The sequence below is a fragment of the Squalius cephalus genome (genome assembly GCF_949319135.1).
Source record: "Squalius cephalus genome assembly, chromosome: 12".
Lineage (NCBI taxonomy): Eukaryota > Metazoa > Chordata > Actinopteri > Cypriniformes > Leuciscidae > Squalius > Squalius cephalus.
The window spans coordinates 6,379,472-6,402,450 of NC_137133.1; the positions used below are offsets into that span (position 1 = coordinate 6,379,472).

At 37.2% G+C, this 22,979-nt stretch overlaps 3 protein-coding genes across 6 annotated transcripts in view; 2 read left to right on the plus strand and 1 right to left on the minus strand.

Moving 5' to 3' along the window:
• ryr3 (ryanodine receptor 3) overlaps positions 1-1,290 on the plus strand; it is a 94,674-nt gene extending 93,384 nt beyond the window's left edge. For all 4 annotated transcript variants that reach the window (XM_079888081.1, XM_079888082.1, XM_079888084.1 and 1 more), the window contains one exon: positions 682-1,290. In XM_079888081.1, the coding sequence (XP_079744207.1) occupies positions 682-777 (96 nt within the window). In that variant the 3' untranslated portion in view covers positions 778-1,290. The remainder of the gene's footprint in view (positions 1-681) is intronic.
• On the minus strand, positions 742-18,928 carry aven (apoptosis, caspase activation inhibitor). The gene is made up of 6 exons (XM_079888090.1): positions 18,633-18,928; positions 17,982-18,159; positions 4,029-4,099; positions 3,814-3,909; positions 2,887-3,142; positions 742-2,175 (listed from the first exon to the last, which is right to left on the minus strand). Exons 1-6 carry the CDS (start codon positions 18,840-18,842, stop codon positions 2,033-2,035), a joined length of 954 nt encoding a protein of 317 aa, XP_079744216.1. The 5' UTR covers positions 18,843-18,928; the 3' UTR covers positions 742-2,032.
• chrm5b (cholinergic receptor, muscarinic 5b) lies at positions 13,114-22,427 on the plus strand. The gene is made up of 2 exons (XM_079888085.1): positions 13,114-13,498; positions 20,075-22,427. Exon 2 carries the CDS (start codon positions 20,145-20,147, stop codon positions 21,669-21,671), a length of 1,527 nt encoding a protein of 508 aa, XP_079744211.1. The 5' UTR covers positions 13,114-13,498; positions 20,075-20,144; the 3' UTR covers positions 21,672-22,427.
• Positions 22,428-22,979: the final 552 nt, after the last annotated feature.

The following is a 22,979-nucleotide window of genomic DNA, read 5'->3' on the forward strand; positions in this document are numbered from 1 at the left end:
TAATAGCATGAATGTCATTTCATGTTTTGTCATTTTTTTTCTTGTTGACAAACTTTGCTGATGTAATGGGAGAATGAATTGAATTGAGACATGACTGTGCGTTTTCACACGTGTTTTGGTAGTTTTAGTGAATTTTGAACGTGAAATCAACTGCTGTGCCAAGTTGAAAGTTGGTTGGAAGAACTGTGTGAAGAGTTTTGGAAAAGTGAAAAGTGACCCAAATTTAGAAAAATGTGTCCTAGCAATTATATATATATAAAAAAAACATAGTAAAACAGTAAAATAACTTTAGTATTTTAATTTATTCCTGTGATGCAAAGCTGAATTTTCAGCATCATTACTCCAGTCTTCAGTGTCACATGATCCTTCAGAAATCATTCTAATATGCTGATTTGCTGCTCAAGAAACATTTCTTATTATCAGTGTTGAAAAAAGTTGTGCTGCTTCATTTTTTTTGGTAACCGTGATACATTTTTTTATCAAGACTTTTGATGAAAAGAATAGCCAAGTTCTGCATTTATTTGAAATAAAACAATTTTTTAACATTATCGTGTTTAATAAAAAGTATGTATTTTTATTTTTTTTATAAAATGACTGACCCCAAACATTTGAATGGTAGTGTATATTATATTTCATAAATTATATCATCATCACATTACTTCTCTATCCTTTTTACTACAGGAGTCGTATGTTTGGAAGATGTATCAGGAGAGGTGCTGGGATTTCTTCCCTGCTGGAGACTGTTTCCGGAAGCAATACGAGGACCTGCTGGGCTAGAGGACGTACTGTTGTCCTCAGTCCAAATATGAGAGAAATCACATGTTCAACCTACACGAGCTCCTAATATAAATGGATTTTAGGATCTTATGTAGGTTGGACACAACATCGTAAACTAGCTCTCATCAAATGCTGCTCAATGATTCATACAAACAAAAAAAACCTCAGCCGTTTCTCCACCAGAAATGACAGCGACATACCGAGAACTCATTGTGATCAAGCCAAAAATGTGAACTCGAGTCCAACATTGAGAAAAAAACAAAAAAACATGTAGCACACATTGCCAAATTAAGACAAGCCATGTTTGATAAAAAAAAAACCTAAAAAAAAAAACACCAACATGGTAGATTGCCTCATTTGCTTAACTCACAAATGCACATGAAGTTGTGAGATGAGATGTTACCACATATATGTTTTTTGATGTGTTGAATGAACGTCTACACAAATATGCACAAGAATACCTTCTGAGTGCCAAACACAATTTATGCCTGTTTGATTTCAAAACAAACAACACTGAAGAATGTGCAATGCCTTTAAAGACAGTAATCTGACTGGTGGAATGAGAAATATAAAGATCATCTGCTTCAGTCCACTAGATGTTTCTCATACAGAAAAGTGCCTTATGACAAGAGACTATGCAAACATTTGGTTCCCGCTCGTATGATTTGCTAGTTTGCATTTTAGTTTAGACTCTCACTGACAGTCTCACTTGGGTTAGTAGTTTTGTAGCTTTAGTTGATGGTTCATGAGTAAAGATAATCACTGCTTTTTTAAATGTTTGGTTAAGGTTAAATAACTCAAGTCGTGTTTGCCTGATCATTTATGAAGTACGATTGCAAAACAATGGAAATCTATATTCAAGGACAAAAATGATTAAATGTATTGAACAGTCAATACTGTAAACTGCTATTGTATGGCCATTTGTATGTATGTAGTGGCTTTGGTGATTTGCATTTGTTTTGAGCAGGGGGAACGGAAATAAAGTAGCTAATGCAATAAATCCCAGCTGACCATCGATGCATTTAATCGGAGTGAGAATATGATGAGTCAGGAAACTGTTACACGGCATTACACATGGAGTTATATATTGATGAAGCATTTTATATTCCACATGACTGAATTAGTCTTGGCTATTATAAGACTTCACGAAGTGTCTGAGTGTGATGTACACGTCCACACAGAAGTAACGCTGTCAGCATGTGCTGGTTTGATCCACGGCCGTGTCAGTCAGCGGGGAGAAAGTGCTTCTCTCAGGTCAGGAGATCATGCTGTCCAACCAGTCCTCCAGATCCTCCTCTGTCACTTCCTGTCTCGTGGGTTCAGGTTCACTCTCCACTTCTGGCTGGGTCTCTTTCATAACAACCGTTTGATTTTCTCTCTCTTCTTCCTCTGAATCCTCTGTTGAGGTGATAAAGTCATATTTTTACACCATGTTCAGGAAGCTACTTTGAAGCTAGAACTTGCAAAGCAGTTCAACAGAATCGAAACTTATTTAAGGATTACATGTGTATCGGAGGATATTTTCATTCTGCAATAGAATTCGGGTAGAATTTTACAAAAAATTAAGGCTGTGTTATATATGCTAATGTTAAAAAAAATGTGGTTGGTAAAATGTTTTTGAAAGAAGGCTCAGCAAGACTGCATTTCATTGATCAAAAATACAGTAAAAAAGTACAGTACTGATTTGTATTTGAATATATTTTAAAATGTAATTTGTTCCTGCGATGGTAAAGTCTCCAGTTATCCATGTTGAAAACAGTTTTTGTGGAAACCATACTTCCATTTTAGTTTTTAGGATTCTTTGATTAGAAAGTTGAATATTTGGAATAGAACACTTAACTGTCACTTTTGATCAATGTAATGTGTCACTAATGAATAAAACTAATATTTTTTTTCCACTAAAATCTTACTGACCTTATTTATATAGTGGAAAACAAAAACAAAAAAAACTGGGATTAAAATAATTTGGGTTAATAATTACCTGTGAAAATGAACTGTCTCACTAAAATGAATCTGATATCCAAACACTACACTACTTTTAGTTAGTTACAGTACTCTCCAACACTGTTTAACAAAAAAGAAACAAGATATACCAACTGATTTGGATACCTTGTGTTGGGGTGTTCAGCGCATCATCTGTTGTAGCGTGGGACTGAACTGTGACGGGTCTCTGCAAGCTGAGGAGAAGGTCGAGCTCCTGGTCAGCATCATCAGTGGCCGCAGGGAGTGACGCTGTGGTGGTTGAAACAGGCTTTACACTGCAGGAAATGCCCAGGGCTGACTCTCGGCCTGCCTGAGGAGCTGTCGGTGTCGAGTCGGTTCTGTGAGGGACTGTCACGGGCGGCAGTTCAACAGGAGTCGTCACCTGAAGCATATTAAAGCTCTAGTACATCATACTTTACTAATAATACTACTACTACTAATAATTCGTTACATTTATATAGCATTTCTAGGTACTCAAAGCGCTTTACATGGAATGGGGAATCTCCTCAACCACCACCAATGTGGAGCATCCACCTGGATGATGCGACGGCGGCCATATTGCGCCAGAACGCCCACCACACACCAGCTTACTGGTGGAGAGGAGACGGAGATGAAGCCAATCAGTATGTATGGGGATGATTAGGAGGCCATGATGGACAGAGGCCAAGGGGCAAATTTGGCCAGGATTCCGGGGTTAAACCCCGACTCTTTTCTCCGAAGGGATTTTTAATGACCACAGAGAGTCAGGACCTTGGTTTGACGTGTCATCCGAAGGACGGTGCTCTGACAGTATAAAGTCCCCGTCACTATACTGGGGTGTTAGGACCCATAGAGACCACAGGGTGAGCGCCCCCTGCTGGCCTCACTAACACCTCGTCCAGTAGCAACCTGGTTTTCCCAGGAGCCTCCCATCCAGGTACTGGCCAGGCTCAATCTTCAGTGGGCTACAGTCTTGGGCTACAGGGTGATATGGCTGCAGGCTGAGTAGTATTTCACTAAATATTTCAACAGTAGCATTTCAAAGTATTTCAACATAAAAGGCAAAGGATCTACCTGAACAAGCTCAGCCTCCAGGTTCAGTCTGGTGTGCAGTGGAAGCTCTTGAAGTGACTGAGTTAAAGCTGGCAGGTCAATAAAAAGAGCTGGAATCTGGAGAAGTCACAATCAACCACAGGAAGATATATCCACAAAAAAACGCAATAATTGCACTGGAAAACATACAAGCACATCTTAATATTTAGTGACTTGAGAAATGACTGATTATGCACCTGATTTTTTGCCAGTGAGTCCATGTCCCAGTCCTTCTCATCAGAGAACCTGAACTGTGTGAAGGAGTCCCCTAAAACAGATAAACATGCAATACATTGTTTAATAAACTAAAATAAAAAACTATGTTTATACAGTATATCAACCAGAGTATGTAAAGTGAGTCACCAGCTAATGTATTGGTTTTGTTTCAACACTTTCAGGAAGATTGGAATCAATTCTTTATTTTGGTGAAATTCTTGATGTGTAAAGTTTTTTTTTATTACTAATAACACTATTAAATGATCAACAAACTCAAAATTCTCAAAGTGTTATAATATTTACTATCAAATATTATTAATATTTGACAGTACATTTATATGAATCTTACTAAATATTATTACAAACAAACTAATAATAATAATTGACTTAATTCAATATTTAAAATCAATATTATAATAATGCAATAATATCATAGATTATTTTGCCCAACTGTGTTGATTTATTTACCAGGATTAAAATGATCCAGTTAACACATTTCATTGAAAATGATACTTCAGTTGTGTTATTTTAGTGTTACTTTCGTTGTATTCTAAATTAGCATACATTTTTTTATATTTTGTTTTCATTTCAATTTAAGTTTAGTAATTATGTTATGTGCTTTTGTCATTATATATATTTCTATTTAGCTTTAATTTTTTATTTCCGTTTTAGTAATTTCAATTTAAACCTATTTTATTTAAGTTACCTTTAAGTTATTTTAGTAGTTTTTTTGTTTTTGTTTTTAGTTTTTCCATATCTGTACTTTATTGAAAGATTTATTTTGATGAACTAATCGTCAACAATAACTGCTGTACTACAGCTCACCTTCCAGACCCTATATTGCTGTTACAAGTCAATTATTAATCATGTCTTTCAATTCCAAATGGACATAATGCCACGGGCCAAGAAGAAACACCTCAGTTCACTGCACACCATCACAGCCGTGTCATCTTTTGAAGTCATTTTCACCTTGACACAAGCAGCGTGAAATGTGAGGCGGCAGCAAGTTGGGACAGCTGAAGAAAGAAGCCGTGGGTCTGTCACACACAGCTGTCCAGCCAGGGTGAGGCAGAATAGCGGGCGTCCCGCCTCAGAAACACGCTTTCACTAAAGACACACTTGCCAACTGCAGTTGGCCAAACTGACAGGGATGACACAGCGCAGGGTCTCGAGGTCAAGTAGAGGGATCCTTCCTCAAAAGCGAGCATTCTGCCACTAAAGGCTCCATGTAAAGCAGCCTACATTAAACTGATAAAGAAGAACCTAAAGATGTAAAATTGTCTATATACCAGTCCAGTGACTCACAATAAACCAGATTCCTCGTAACGTGGAGCAGAATGCCAAGCACGCAGTGGTTGATGTCGCTGTTACGAGAGAATGAGGAGCTGTGGACAGGAGAAGACATCGCGTTTCCTTCACTGGCAGTGACAGCGCCATGGAAACTGCTGCCATAACAATGAGCAAAAGTCCTGTCAGCATGTGTGGTGAGGGTCAGCGAAGCATTATCACAGCGAGTGTGTGTGTGTGGTTGGCCAGTATAATAAACCAGCTGCATGTGACATGCGTACTGCTGTGTTGCATTAATTATGGTAAAGACACTGTTTGTACAAGTGAAACAGTGCAAGAATAATTGTAGAAATAATCATATACGGTTTACTAGGGACACAAAAATATAGAATATGTTGGCTGAAACCAAATGCCACAATTTTTTGTTATGGCTGATGCATAATATAATTGAGCAATATCGCACACATAATAATGCTGATATTCAGAACTACACATAAAGTCCGAATTGTGCGAATTTATATATTGCAATTCTGTACAAATTGTTCAATAAAAAGTCGCAATTACATTAAAAAAAAAATGTTTTGGTAACACTACAATAAGGTCTCATTTATTTACATTAGTTAATGTGTTAAGATGAAATAACAATAAGCAGTTTATGTGTTGCAGTATTTATTAATATTTGTTAATGTTAGTTAATAAAAATACAGTCGTTCATTGTTAGTTCACAGTGCATTAACTAATGTTAAAAAAACAACTTTTGAACAATCCATAATGTTGAAATTAACATTAACTTAGATTAATAAATGCCGTAGAAGTATTGTTCGATCTTAGTTCATGTTAACTAGAGTAGTTAACTAATGAAACATTTGTGTTACCATGGAAACAAGCCTCCATAAAAATAATCACTTTGCACAAAATAAATAATAAATCACGTGAAAAGTTAACTATTTTAAATATTTTTTCTTAATCCATTTCCCAAATTATTGTATTTTTATTCTTTAGTTTAGAAGTTTAGAAAAATGCCATTGGACAGTTTTTAGACTTTCAAATGAAATGGATAACCAAAAGTTGACATAATGTGCATATCTACAAATAAGTAAAACTGTGTGGTGTGAGAGGAAGAGCAGTTGTCAGTAGCAGCTCTGGTGCAGTGCTGGCACGATGTGAGTGTGGCAGATGTTGTCTCTCTGCAGGCTGGCGTCCTCTGACCCGCTCACAGGAAGCCACGCTACAAGCACAGGTCATTTCCTCCCAGAGAGTGGCACCATGCAGCCTGCCAACCCAAAACTGGCCAGTGTTCTTTGCTTTTTCAAGGGCCCCAATAAGACACTGATGACAGGAGGACCACGAAGCGCTGTGTGGACCCACAAGCACAGCACCATTAAACCGAACACAGGCCATCCACTGTTAGTCATTAAATGGCACTTAATGGAGGGAGGCTACAGCCCTTTGGAAGAAGCTGCTAATTTGCTTTGTCGTCACGGCTCTTGAGCAAATCATTGCTAAGCCAATTAGCACAAAGCAACTCCGTAACGAACTGAACCATCAAAATAAATCAGACTGTGATGATTGCAATTAAAACATTTCAAGCTGAACATTCAAAACAAAAAGACAGTTATTTAATATACGCTTCAAGATAGCTGCCATGGAGAACACCAAGAGTTTCCTATTAGTGTCTAGAGTTGAAAGGAAAGACTTTTGTGCAGTTCACACACTTGGTTCATTTGAAAACACATCTTTAAATGCAACACTGCTTGGATAACTGACAGAGGCCACATGTGTAAAATAAAAATGTTTTCCTTCAGATCATTCAAAGTTTGAGCTCTGCTTACGGTTTTGATCTGTTGAAGTTGAACTGTTGCGTAACCTTCAAATCATTATGTTTATAAAGAGGTCTGAGCTTCCTAAACCAGAAACGGGGAATAAAACACATCTATTCAGTTAAAGCTACACTGTGTCATTTTTTAAGTTGATTCTTAGCAAAAAACACTTTGTTCTTTCAAAATGATATGTGCTCATTAATGTGTAATTACTTCTACCAACTAATCAAGTATTCTCGTAAGCGTAGAATCTGAATACATAAGAGCGAGTCGCTCGAATGGCGGCAGCCATGTTGTGCCTCCATCTTGAAAATACATTAGCCAAAGAGGGACATACCTGGAAATTCAAGCTTCGCCTTTCGCGTTTTTACACTCAGTGGCACCGTGACGAATGCGAGGGGGAGATTACTCGCGACTGCCGGCAGATTTGAAATAATACGGCCACCGTAGGAGTTAAAACGCCCTCGGAATGGGAGGGGCTAGAAAGTAATATTCAGTTGGTAGTCGTATACAATTTCACCGCTAGATGGGAGAAAATCCTACACAGTGTGGCTTTAAATCACAATTGAAATGACTGGAACTATAGCTCTGAATCTCTGTGGTTTCAACGGTGCAGAAAGTGACAAATCAACTCTTATTTTGAAATCTTTAATAATAATAATAGTTATTTCTCTGTTTATATCTATGACGAGTCACGCAGATACTGGGCTACTCCGCAGTGGTACGACCCGAGCCAGTCTAAAATAGCCGTGTACCGTAGTGATTCAGGATAAAACAAGAACACGGTTTGGAAAATGGATTTATGATGCTCATTATATCATTTTTGAACTCAAAAAAAGCTTTAAATATGTGCATATATTTATATACAAGCATTTATTTTTTTCAATTGGAAAAGAAAGAAAGAAAATCAGACACAGGATTGAGTCTCATGATTGATGAGTTTTCCAGTGTTACAGACACAGTGTTTACGCCTACTGCTCTATATTAATCTATTTAATTCCTATTTATTTGTGAATGCACGTCCCCATATGTCCGGTGCATTAGTGTGTATGAGAACAGGGCTCTGGTGTGAGGTGCACCTCAAGTGAATGATGCTAGATGCGAGCCATGGAATGAACGAAAGACCACAAAGAGCAGAAGTCGTCCAGAGTCCTTTCTTTCTCGGCACAACCTGACCTACACCACAAGAGCAGCAGTATTCTCCTTTCTTCTTGATATTTTTACCTGAACATAAAAGCCACACCAAGTTACATGACAACATGCATGTTCACTTTCTACAAGTGGGGCCAGTATTGCAGCTGGGACGATGGGCTGAGCTGACCATCAGGTTAGCAGACAGCTGTGGCTCATCTTAATAAGACATCTATAACAGTCATTTATTTCCATAGAGATGAATCAAGCACTCAATGCGCTACTCTTGATCAAAGGAGATGCTTTTCCCAATGATGAACACAGAGGAAACACATCTCAGGGAGGATCCTCTTCAGAAACAATAAAAAAGCAATGTCAATATTTTATAGAAATTATTAAAAGCATGTCATATAACACTGCAGTATATGGTTTTCTGTGAGAAGTAACAAAATAAATCAAGAAAAAAAATTAATACATGCATTATATTACTTCAAATATTTTTTATATTATTTATTTATTATGTAATATGTTTATTACTTTTATTAAGTAAACAAATTCATTATTTTATACAACTTAAAATAATACATTTATTATAAACATTCAGACCTGAAATACTTGATATAGACTTGACGAGACGTGATAATGGCACTGATTCAGAACATTCAAAACCAAAATGCATGACCTGACTGATACATTATTATTATTATTATTACTACAAGCAATATTATTGCGATATCTTCTTTCCTGACATAAAATATATATATAATTAGGGAATATCTCAATAATGTTGAAAGGCTCTTTTTTTAAGAGCAATTGCAAAAACATCTCTATATATTGAATATCATAAAAATGTAGAAAAATATCGAGGTATACATTTTTACTTAGTTTTATTGCCCAGGTCTAATAGGACTGCATTCAATTCCAAGACGGAGATTGAATCGGAAATCTATCTAGTGAACATGAGTACCATTTACATGGCATACATAACACCTGTGCAAAATATCTAGGAAGATTTCTCTTTCATCTCTTATAGAATCTTGATTACAGAGGTAATAAACTGAGGTATTTCAATGACAGCGCCCATTAAGAACATCCACTTCCAACCAAATACCAAAGGACTCCATGCCCCAAATATCAACACTGCCCCAAATAATGCATCTCTGGGCATACATGAATTTAAAGGGACAATCAGGGGACCATTTCCTGGCAGAATTATAAAACAGATTCATTGGGGACAAAATATTAGATCACTCAGGCTATTTATAGTCAAAAGCTATCATTATTACACAACCATATTTATGCAAAAGTGTCACTTGAACCTTTAACCTGTAAATACGGTTTGAAAAAAGCTCCCATATTTCAGTGATGTGACAACAGGGAACAATCGCCACAGGAAACAAACAAGGAGTAAGTTATGGTGGACAGATAAAAAGATATGGACCGCTAATATGGAAAGGATTAGAAACAAGTGGCCACTGTTGCTCTTCCCAACATTCATAAAGGTGTCAAAATGGCTTTAAAATAATGAGCGGCCTCATGCAAATCGCACAGGTGTTATGGTAACAACGGCAGCGAGGGAAGAGAGCGAGTGTGAAGAGAGACACACAGTCATTAACAGAGTGGTTGTTACTGTTACACATTATTACAGAGATGACATTCTGATACTCTGTGTGGGTGCAAACGCACACCCCCGCATCATAATTACTGTCCAATGCTTGAAGCAGGGGACTACAGTCACAGTACGAGCACCATCAAAAACACAGGTGCTCAGCATTTAAGTGAAGGTTGCTCCAGCATTCTTCCAGAAACACCAGATTGTGCTGGGAAAAAACACGATTTGTGTGATTACACTTAGCAGGCTGGAATCAACATCCATTTAGCATATTTTAACTTAAATCAACAAGGCTCAGATTCAGAGAAAACAAAGTCCATAATTGATATTCAATTAATCAAAGTTGGCAATGCATGTTTAGGTTTGGGGCCGAAGTCTCGTCTGCTAACCATGGCTGCATTTATTTGATCAAAATACAGTAAAAACAGTAATAATGTAATATTATTACAATTTCAAATAACTGTTTTGTACTGTAATTTATTTTAGAAATTATTCAAATATGCTGATTTGCTTTATTATCAATGTTGAAAATCATGTTGCTTAAGATTTTTGTATGAATTGTGATAATGACATTTTTTTTACTCTTTGATGAATAGAAAGTTCAAAAGGAGCATTCATTTGAAATAGAAACCTTTTGTAACATTATAATAGACTTTAATCACCATTGATGAATATAATGTGTCCTTGTCATTGATCAATTTAATATTTAAAAATACTCTGAAAGACCTTTGCCTTTTCAGAGCATGCGCAACAACGCTGATTCCACTTGCATTCGACGAAGCCGAGCTAAAATAGGATTATCTAGGTCTGTTAGTCCAAATTCACAAAATCAGGAGTCAGGACAGGTTAGTGACAGTAGAAAAAGCTTAATTATTGCTTTAGTCCAACTGAAACTGAACTTATAAAGTGCATCTAGCATGTGTTTATCAGCATGCTTAAAAACAATAAGGGTTCTATGGTAGTAATAATTTATTGGCTGACTCTGTGCAAGATACAGTAGGTTGTTGCCTGCCAAGAATATGAAGAAGAGAGAAATCTAGAGAGCTGTGTCCCACCAGGGTGCAGTCATTTGTGGAGGGTCCAGCTGGTGAAACTGCCAGCAGCAGGGCCACAGGTGGAGGGCCAAGGCACTGAAATAAAGGACAGCAAGTTGGGAGGGGAACAAGGTTTCCTACAGGTGCAATGTCATTGGTAATGAATCAACATCTCTTTGCTTCTCTGCAGGGACACAGACAGGTCGAAGTGCAGTCAACAGCTAAACAAGGTCATGAAATTCAGGCAACATTTAGTATTCATTTGCTGCTCTCACTGTCAAGTGTAACCCGAGTATGTAGCGTGTAGGGCTGAGTTGTGTCTGCTAGCCATCTGAGACCCAGAGGAGACGTACTACTCTAAGACAGACACACAGATGCAGGGAACACAGTGGAGCTGTCACTGTATATCTATACCCTTCATTATTAGTCCTCCTCCAGGGTACGTGATACGGCTCATATCCTCCATTATGATCTCATTATGATCAATAAACTTGGAGGCCTGGAAATCCTGCCCTACATGGAACTATCTTACATAAGCCATTTCCTGTCAACCTGACTGTACGACATGAAGATGTGAGATTGTGATCACACTGTGGCATTGTAAAAAAAACAGGTGACGGCTGACAAAAGGAAAAATTGTAAAAAGAAATGACCCTGAATTGGTCGATCTGTACTCAATCCCCAACCAGACAACGCTTACACAGACGCAACTTGCAAGGACACGATGTCACTCATTTCCTGAGCATCCTTGCCCTCTTGCAACTTTATGTTTGTACTGTGTGTACTGAATCTGTTTTTTTTTCCTCACTGATCATTCAAGGCTTCCTTTGATGGCCTGTGATGTACGTGATTGCACCCATGCAGCTGTGAGAGGCATCATCTTCAAATGAACATTAATGCTAACCTCTTAAAATAGTGTAAGTGCAAAAATAAATGAATAAATAAATAAATTACACTGCCATTCAAAAGTCGGTTTGATTTAGTCATGTTTTAAACAAAGTCCCTTATGCTCATCAAGACTGCATTTATTAGATACAAATTACAGTAAAAACAGTAATATTGTGATTCAGTTGTATTACAATTTTAAATAACTGTTTTCTATTTTAATATATCTTAAAATGCAATTTATTCCTGTGTTGCAAAGCTGATTTTTTTCAGCATCATTACTTTAGTCCTTCAGAAATCACTCTAATATGCTGATTTGCTGCTCGGAAAATTATCGTATTATTATCATCAAAGTTGAAAACAGTTGTGCTGCTTAATATTTTTTTTGTGGAATGTGATGAATAGAAAAAGCTCAAAAGAACAGCATATATTTGAAATATACTTCTTTTGTAACACTGTAAATGTTCATGTCATTTTTGATCAATTTAATGCATATAGAAGAATTTCTTTCAAAACAAAAAATCTTTTGATCAGTATAAATAAATAAATAAACAAATTCATAATGGTCAAGGATATATTAACAGCTAAATGCTGAAGTACATAATTTGTAAATGTTAAATATATCACTTCCGGTGTGATGCAGTAGCATTGACTCAACTAATGATGTGAATTTGGGGTGAGGCTATTGATTTGGCTAACCAATGGTAGATAAAATTTTATAAAACAATTATTTACTTTATTTTTTGTTTGTTTGGTGAAGCTAGTGGAACAAAAACAATTTAACTGTAAGGTTAACTTTCATATTTGAATGACCACAGATTTTTGATAACCTCATGTTGAACATCAGACAAACAGCTATATTACCTCAAAATATATGGGAGAAACATTAAAAAAAATCAATTCAGTTGTACTATTTTAAAGGGCCATTTTACTTTGAATTGAGTAGCTCCTATACAGACACAACAAAAAGTAATTAAATGACCCTCTTACTTCTGTATTTCTAGATAACCGATCATCTCCACCCACTTATTTGCTCGCAGCCACGCTATCTGTGTCAAAAGAGAGAAATTAATGCCTCCATTATGTTTCAGTGAGCATCATACCACCCTTTCACACACCCCCTCTGTCTCCAGCATGAGCATGAACGGTCTAACCTTCATCCCCTCATTTCTGCTTCGGTTCAGCCCCCTGCTCTTCTCCTCTTCCTCCTCCCATTCTCGGCGTCTGCCTGTTGTTCACTGCCCCAAATCATGACGATCATCCCAGCCCAGAGGGAATGACCTCCTCCCAGCCATTCACATCTGTGTCTGTCAGAGCATCCACAGGCAGCAGCACACATTCATCCAAAGAAACCGCAGCAGCAGCGTTTCCCAATCATCCTCCACCACTGAGAGAAAAGGAGATGCTTAACAATGGACTTTGGCGTAGTCGGCACAACTTGAGACGGAGCTTTTTACTTTGACTCTTCCTTTGAGCACCAACAACCATCCAAAAACCGAGGAGAACATTTTACTACAACTTTGAGGATTATATAATTTAAGAACAGCCACATGACTGGATGAAGAAGCAACATCTAGATTCCAGAGTGGTGAGAGTTGACAATAGAGGAAAAGGTTTGGGATGAGTGACAGTGTGACCGAGCCAGATCTGTAGATGGAGTTCAAGGTTGAGATATGAAAACAGTGAGTACTGAATACATCTTTTACAGATAATTAGACAATACAGTAATTAATATTGGTCAAACTAGGTGGCTGAATATTAGGTCAACATTATTAATAGATATCACTGACTGCTATTCTAATGAATTAGTTATGTTTCAATTAAAATGTTTAAAATGTAAATGGGCAATTCATCCAAAAATGAAAATTCTGTCATCACTTTCTAACCCACATGTTGTTTCAAACCTGTATCAAAAATGTCTTTCTTCTGTGGAGGACAAAAGCAGAATTTTAGCATGGGCATACAACCTTGCCCGTTCAATGTCAATAGGGTTTAATTTTGTTGCTTTTATGTTCCACATAATAAAACAAAGTCATACAGGTTTGGAGATGAAGGTGAGTAAATGACAGATGCTTCATTTTGGGGTCTATTGTCCCTTTTAACAATAATAATAAAAAAACAGACATTGTTTTTAATGTTATGTTAGGGGCATCCCAGAGTTCCACTAAGCTGATTTAAATGGACAGAAAAAAGCAGTAAAGAAAGCTCCTACCTACAGTAATTTGGAAATTGCCAAATAAATCAATATGTGCTATGATGTATATTCAGTGTAATAAACATATGCTTTCAATGATGTTGAATTTGTTCAAATTAGTTAATGCATTAGCTTTCATAAAATAACCATGAACAATACTTTTACAGCATTTTACTTTTTTTTTTTTTTTTTAATTTTTTTTTACATATACTAATACTCAAAGTTTGAAGTTTGAAACATTCAACATTAATGTAATGTGACTAATAAAGGCTGTAAAAATAGTTCATGGTACACTGATGTTAATAAATGTCACCTTATTGTCATGTAAATTACACCATTAATATTATATTTGCATGCACTATTGTTTTTTACATTTCCTGTAAATACAATTGTGTTGACAATACAGACTCCTTACCGAAACTACAAATCAATGCAAAGCTTATATGGCTGTGTTTACAAAATGTTTAAATATTCAAGCATCTTAAGCGGGAAAATGTGCATCAATATCATCTGAAGGAGATCATTATTACCTTGTAATACGAGGTAGCAATTACCACATTCTTCCTCATAGTGGATTTTCAAAGCAATGTGAGTTGCAGGGTTATTCTGAGACCAACAAAAGACTCCCAATGCTTGAGCAATGTCCTATGATGCTGGCCCTAGCAACAAGTTCACCGCCACAGTGACAAGGTCTGGATGATGCAATTCAAAGATGTTTTTATTTGATCGAGAGTTTCTGACAGATTAATCTTTGATCAACTGTGAGATTAGACAAAATAAAATTACCCATCTGTCTGAGTAATATCCACAAAAATGATCGCATCAAAGATTTGCTACAGCATGAAGCCTTTCGGTGAACAGATTTTCAAATTGTTATCTGACAAACGTAGTTTTCTTTACAGTGAAAGCCTAAAAGATAAGGGACCATAATTTGACATACATAATAGATCAGTGCAAATCAACAGATTACAGCAATCTTGCTGCTGAATACAAATCAAACCTGGTGGAATATTGTCTCAATTACATAACGTTGCTACACCTGTGTTACCGTGTCAAAGAATGGTTAAGAAAACAGAATGAGTTTTCTATGAACTGCATGATGATTTCCTCACTCAAACACTACAAACTACCATGTGGATGACAAACAGGTGCAAGCACCTGCTGTCATGAAGAAGACAACTCATCTGTTTTAATGCAATATGTGTAATAATGTGTAATATGTGTAAATTATCACCCCCATGTAGTTCCAAACCTGTAGACCTTTGAAGGTGACTAAATGATGACAATTTTAATTTTAGGCAAACCAACCCCATTAAAGAATCCAGATTAAGTTTTGATTTTGGTCATTTGTGAGAAAGCCCAAGGGTAATTGAAGGGTGTTCCTGGTGAAAGCTGAATTACACTCATTTGGTATGTAATCAGTCCGTTACCACCACACACACTAATCAGGGCCTGCTGGCAGAATCATAATAGGATAAAGGACAGTAAGTTGAGTATCGCAGGGGAGGTCAGGCAACTTTGAAAGACATGTGGAGCTGAACAAACCGGAACAGCAATTTGTCTATTTATAACTTAGCTGAAGTCATTATATTGCAATATTTGACCAAGAGGTGTGACCATATTTACATATCTTGCCAAGTCAAACAAAACTTGTAAAGACTTTTTTCACTGTTAAAATATAAAATACAGAAAAGAAGATTCTTCATCAAAGCAGTCAAGTTAAAGCACTGAACTATTTCTTTTGTTGTTATCATGGTGCTGTACAACCACATCATGATGGTAAAGCTGTCCTACATAATTCCTGAAGTCATGGATACAATACTTGTTCTGGAGAACAGATACAAATTCCACCCACATCCACAGGGATCAGCGAGTTTGAACCTCTGATGACTAATCATAAATGTGCAGGGAACAACACAGGAAAAAATAGATAGCAACAAAACAGATTAAGTGCTCCAATTTAGTTTGGAGTACAACTTTAACTGTTTGGCCACAACAAACAGAAACAGACTGCTACTAACAAATGACATTTCCTAGTACGTATGTTTGCGCAGATATGCACTACTACTAGGTATAAATAGTCTTTCTTTTGCAATACCACAAGAGGCAGTGCAATCCTGCAGTACTTCACTGTTGTAAAATTAGATGCCACAAATATATCTCATGAATATCAATGTGGCTTTTGAGGAAGCAGATTAGGGAAATGAGAGGCAAATTGAGCAAAGAAAGTTCCCTCAAGAGAACAGCGTAATGGAAACTCATTCTGCACTTACAGGGAATTTAGGCTCGTTAAATCTGAGGTACAAATGCCTTTGTAATGGTTAATTTTGAATAATTAGACAGTGTATGACCTGCCCTTGAACAAAATGTTCAATCTCTGCATTCACTTACTGACATACATAAAGGAACTGGGGCCGTATTCACAAAGAATTTTAAGGCTAAAAGTAGCTCCTAACTGGCGAATTTAGGAGCAACTCCTAAAAATAATGGGCGTGTCACTCGTAACTTTAGGACTCCTAATTTTTTTGACTAAGAGTAATTCACGAAGCATTTTAGCCCTAAAAGTAGCACCTAAGCCTGGGACAGCTTAAAAGAAGTCGAGAGGACTCCTAACTCACTAAGACCTTCACAAACCGCTTTTTGTGGCATTTCACGTTGCGATGTTTTGAAATACGTATGCGGCGGCTACAGGAGCTTCCAATCGCGAGGGAACAATTTTGCATTGTAGGCATAACTAGGGATGCAATAACACCACCAACAACAACCAAAACTAGGCTACTCATTGCATGTAAACTAACTGTAATGTTTCATTGTGAATCAAATTAAAATGTTCTTCTCTTTGCAAACGTAGGCAGAGGCATATAGTGACAGATTAATTCAATAATGTTGCAAAGATATTGCATCAATCCATATGTTTCATTAGGCTACTAGGCTATTTGTTTTGCCTTACTCTTTATTCATTCAAGGCTATTTATTCAGTTATTCATCATCTTCCGTCCTTCGCACTACTTGTGTAGCGCATGCATTCTCAGACCTGTCACCTGTCACTCATCATCGTAGGGGAGGCGTTAGGAATCATTCCCGCGTTACAATCATCAGCCAATCAAGGTGGTCACTTCGAGTAGGTCTGAAAGGCGTTGTGAATAACTTTTAAGAGAAAACTCCTAGCTAAAATCTTTTAGTGCGATTTAGGAGTACTCCTAGTGGTAAGATAAAATGCTTTGTGAATACGGCCCCAGGGCAGCACATCAAATCGTTGGCTACAGGCATTCCCTGAAAACCCCTTACATCAGGTTTTCTTCATGTTTTAACTTGCTTATACAGTACTGAAAAATATAGGGTCAGTAAGACTTTTATGTTTTTGAAAGAAGTCTCTCATGCTCACAAAGGCTTTTCAATTTTCAGCATCACTACTTCCGTCTTCATTAACACAGGACCCTTCAGAAATCATTCTAATATACTGATTTGCAGCTCAAGAAACATTTCTAATTAATATCAATGTTGAAAACAGTTGTGCTCCCAAATATTTTTGTGGACACAGGATAAATAAAAGTTCAATATAACAGTATTTATTTGAAATAGAAATCTTTTGTAACATTACAAATGTCTTTACTGCCATTTTTGATCAATTTAATGCATAAAATATTTTTACTAATCTCAAACTTCTCATTCAGGCAGCATAACATAAACTCTGTGAGTGGTAATGGTGGCTCGCTGTGCTATTTGTAAACATGGCAAAACTGTTGCTCATCATGAGATGAGTCCTCCTCCATCAATCAGATCCAACCGTGCAACAGAAATAGAGTTTTGCCCTTCTCGTCACCTTTAGTATCTCAATAGCACACAGCAGGACAGCTGTTTAACACCACCGTTGTTCTACATTCATTTTAGTTTTGATCTCCTCCCTGCATGAGCTGTATCAGAGGCACGGGGGAAATATGACACAGATTTAAGTGGGCAGTATGTCTTACCAGCTGAAGTGAGGAGGACATGATAGTCTGTGCCTCTTTGTGTAGGTACATCTTCATTAATGTCCTCTTTCTCCGATTCCTTATAACGGTCCCAGTTGGGCTCAAGCTTTCGTCGAGAGAAGGTGTTGTGCTCCTCTACTTCCTCAAAGTTTTCTTTGTTGTCATGGTCATCTTGATTCTGAAAAGCAATCAGAAAAATTATGACAGTGAGCAAGCATGACACAATACATACAGTGAATACTTATTGATTCTAAATTGGTTTGGTTTCTAATAAACTATAAAAACTATTTTAAAAATGAACATGGTAGCAGTAATACAGTTAAACATGTAACAGTACTGATAGAGTAAAGGACAAATAGTACAGTAACCACTGCCAACACATTATAGAACAGTAATGTTGCTACAGAAATACCATAAATTAAGTTTACAATTATTTTCCATTAATCTCATTCAAACAGTGTGACAGTGCTTGTGACATTATTTTATTTTCACATACTTAGTATTTATGACATCTGTGTCTAATACCAAATAGCCAGAGTTTTATAGTAATCATTAACTTACTGTCATTATGGCATTATAGCAACAGTTACTCTGGTATTTCGGCAGAAACTATGGTTGCCATGGAGCTTGTTTTGTATGGGTGACACTCACTCGTCGAAACTCTCTAAAGTCTGCGGGAGGTCCATATTCGCGCCCTCTTCCTCTACGATGGTCCCGTTTGCCTCTTCCACGATGGTGGCCCCCTCTTCCGCGACCCCTGTGCTCTCCCGAACTGCCAGTGTCCCCCTCACCTTCACCTCTACCTCCTCCACCTCCTCTTTTCCAATGACCACCGCGTCCCCGACTATATCTACCCTCCATAACTGAATATGAAAATTAGAACTACTAACGTTACCGAGACTGTAATCATGTAACACCACAACAGTTGTTACATTTAAAAAGAACCCTCTTCAATGGAGAAACGTTCCCCCTCATTCAACTAGTTCCGCCTAATCATGAATATGAGATTGTCAACTTTAGGCTGGTCGAACTGGGGAAAAAAGTATGAGTATCAGTAGTATCAAAAGTAGTAGGACCAGGGTTTTTTTGAGGGCATGTGAGATCTGACCGGGTGCTCCCATGCAGTCCTGTCATTCCTTTGCATATAATAGACTGTAAATGGTAGTTATTACAGTCATCTTTAAGATATTGCGATGCATATAACTGTTATTATGTGCTTGTCAGATTGAAAAAAATAAAAATACTTCCAAAGTTGATTAATCATAGTACATTAACACCCGGCTTCACAGACAAGGCTTAAACTATAGTCCCAGACTAAAATACACGTTTGAGCTGTTTTAAATTAAAGCAACTTGCAGTGACATATCTTAAAATATGTCAGTGTCATTGTTTTATTTCAATATGCACATCAGTAATGTTTTTTTTCCTAAGGCACGCTTAAAAAAGCTACTTAAACTAAATGTCTTTGAACTAAGGCCTAATTCTAACTTAATCTAAGCCCTGTCTGTGAAACTGGGCCTAAGGCAATTTTTATATTACAAGTTTTCTGAAATGCTATGTTAAATATGCAAATTTAAATAAGCAATATCTAATTAATTATGCTCTCATTTGCATGCATTTCCAAAATATTAAATCAGATCATTAGATAAAGCCAGGTTAATTCTTTCATTTTGTTAGGATATTAAAGTTTTTATATCTATTTTTTAATCACTCCATAAATCAATACTGTCAACAGCCAGAGGAAAAAAAACATGTTTTTCTAAATAAAAGGTTATAGGAATCTTTTTGAAATAGGTTTTTTTTTTTTTTTTTTTTTTTGTTGAAACCTTGAGAAACTACACAAGAATAAAACTGGAAATTATTGAAATGCCTACTGAACAGCCTTTATGTATTTATAATTAAAATCCGCAGATACAAAAAGATAATGTGTGATGAAATGACCTCTTGAATGTGCATTTTGGATGTTTTCTTTCCACCAGTCTTAAAGAAATGTGCATGAAAAAACAATGCTTAGCCTGTAATGTCTTAGAAAAGTACACTATTTTTATGTTTAAATTTTCTGTTTTTGAAATCTATTTGTTCTCTGTTTTCAGATGATCCTTTGCCAAGTGAGCATGAAGAACACAGTGCAACTTTTATCCAGCATTTACTAACCTGTCAGCAATGGACATGGATATCCAAAATTTAACAGCAAGTGGAAATGTCTCTGCTGTCCTGCCAGCCCCATACAGTCTGTTGGAGGTCATAACCATTGCAACAGTGTCAGCTGTTGTGAGTCTCATCACAATAGTGGGGAATGTTCTGGTGATGCTCTCCTTCAAGGTCAACAGCCAACTTAAGACTGTTAACAACTACTACTTACTCAGTTTAGCTTTTGCAGACCTCATTATTGGCGTGTTCTCCATGAACCTGTACACATCCTACATTCTCATGGGATACTGGTCTTTAGGGAATATAGCATGTGATCTGTGGCTGGCCCTTGACTATGTTGCAAGCAATGCATCGGTGATGAACTTGCTGGTCATCAGCTTTGACAGATATTTCTCCATTACAAGACCACTTACCTACAGGGCTAAACGGACCCCGAAACGTGCAGGCATCATGATTGGCTTGGCCTGGTTGATATCGTTTATATTGTGGGCTCCACCCATTCTGTGCTGGCAGTACTTTGTCGGCAAGAGGACGGTTTCTCCTGACCAATGCGAGATCCAGTTTTTCTCAGAACCCACAATTACATTCGGCACAGCCATAGCAGCCTTTTATGTCCCGGTATCCATCATGACAATTTTATATTGCAAAATCTACAAAGAAACCGAGAAACGCACAAAGAACTTAGCAGAACTCCAAGGATACCCATCGCTGGACAGCCGTGAAGACTCTAAAGCACGAAAGCCAATACTACAATGCTTTAGCTTTAAAAACAAGAGGGACGGGACTCAAGCGTCATGGTCTTCGTCCAACCAGAGTTATGTAACTAGGACAACGTTGCAGTCTGATGACTTGTGGATAAAATCAGACCAGGTCACCACCTTGAACAGTTACACATCCTCAGAAGATGACGAGCGGTCTGTCTCTGAGATGACCCCTCGAGAATCTTTCAAGAACCAAGAATCGACGACACTCAATAAAAATGGACAGCTGGACTGTTATGAAGACAGCAAATATCTAAGTGATCTTGCAAAATGCTCCCAGACGAACAATAAAAAATGCATGTCATACAAGTTCAAGCCGATCCTTAGTGACATCACCGTTTTGCAAGGTAGTAGCGAGACTGAGAGAACAAACACAGATCAATGTCAGTCCTCAGAGCCACAGGCTCCTTCATCCACATCGGCTTCAACCAAACCAGAAGATCCAAACTTGAAGATCCAGATGACCAAGCGTAAACGAATGGTCCTCATCAAGGAGAAAAAGGCTGCACAGACTCTCAGTGCCATCCTTCTGGCTTTCATCCTCACCTGGACCCCGTACAACATCATGGTGCTCATCTCCACCTTCTGTTCTAAATGCATCCCAATGTCCCTCTGGCATCTGGGCTACTGGCTCTGCTATGTCAACAGCACCATCAACCCTATGTGTTACGCCCTATGCAACAAGACCTTCCAGAAGACCTTTTGGATGTTGTTCCTCTGCAAATGGAAGAAAAATAAAGGAGAGGAGAAACTGTACTGGTCTGGTCAAAACCATTAAATACAACAGAGATGGCTAACATTAAATTCATTTAATGCACCATATTCCTTATTGTTTGAAAATATGATTTGTTAATATTTTATTTAGCTTCTAATCTGTTTTTATTTAATGATCATTTAACATGTTTACATAGCAGTGTGTATTATTATATTGTGTAATGTCTAAAAGCCAGGTGGGATGGTGAGGACAATAAATAAAGATATGGACTGTGACGTTTTAATGATAGATACCAAAAACATGGTTAACTTTTTGCGATAGAATGATTTTAAATATTACGTATTGTACGTCTTGGTCATATCAGTGACACTGCATGCATAGAAACGTAAATATTGAAATATCTAGTGTGCAAAGCAATGTTGTTGTATTATGTTTGCATAACTAGACATTGTTAAATATGGATCTTCAGATTTCTGAGCTGGCAAATACACACAAAAGATTGTAGCTTCACTCCGGATATGGTAGTATGGTATGGTATCCATGATATGGCAGAGATTCCAACATTACATCATGTGAAATGAAACACAATTTAAACATTTCTACATCATCACCCATATAGTCCCAATGTGCAGTGGTTCATATTAAATAGAAAACAAATCCATATTTGTGGTGCCATGAACACATTAACATACACCACAAAAGACATTTATGGATGTTAACTGGCTGTTTTCCCATTCATGTTGTTTAATAAGTCTCTACTCTTTGTGTTGTGATGACATGCCATTTAATTTGTGAAATAAATGTTTTAAGATGAAATTCACCCAACTAATTGAAACATTTCATCAGTCTGATTTGGCAGGGCTTCCGTCTTCCACTAATGTTTTTAGTCAAACTAAAGCTCTCCAACTACCCAGACTCTGACATACTCGCAACGTTTTATCAGTCACTTATTATCATGAACATGTTCTTAAACGTTGATCTCATTCTCCACACATCTTATCATGCAAGCAACATGCTGAGAAAAGTAGGCAAACAAGCAAGACGTTAAGGATATTTCCCACCAAAGTTTATTTCCATTCAGTTTAAATAAGTTTATACTTCATCATAGCTTAAATCGTACACATTTCTCATCTTCATTCACAGTCGTGTACAAACCAAACAAGATATAGTAAATATTATAACCTAGAAGCTTTATTTCAAGTAGTTATGAAACAGAATTTGGGTCAATGTCACCTCCTCAGGTTGGTCTGAAAACACACAAGGCATCACTGCAAAGATGGAACGATTTTTTTCATCTATCTTGACCCTTAAGCTCTAGTGTGCTTTTGAAATATCCCAGAAGGCTTTGTGACAAAGTGAGCAAAACAACTA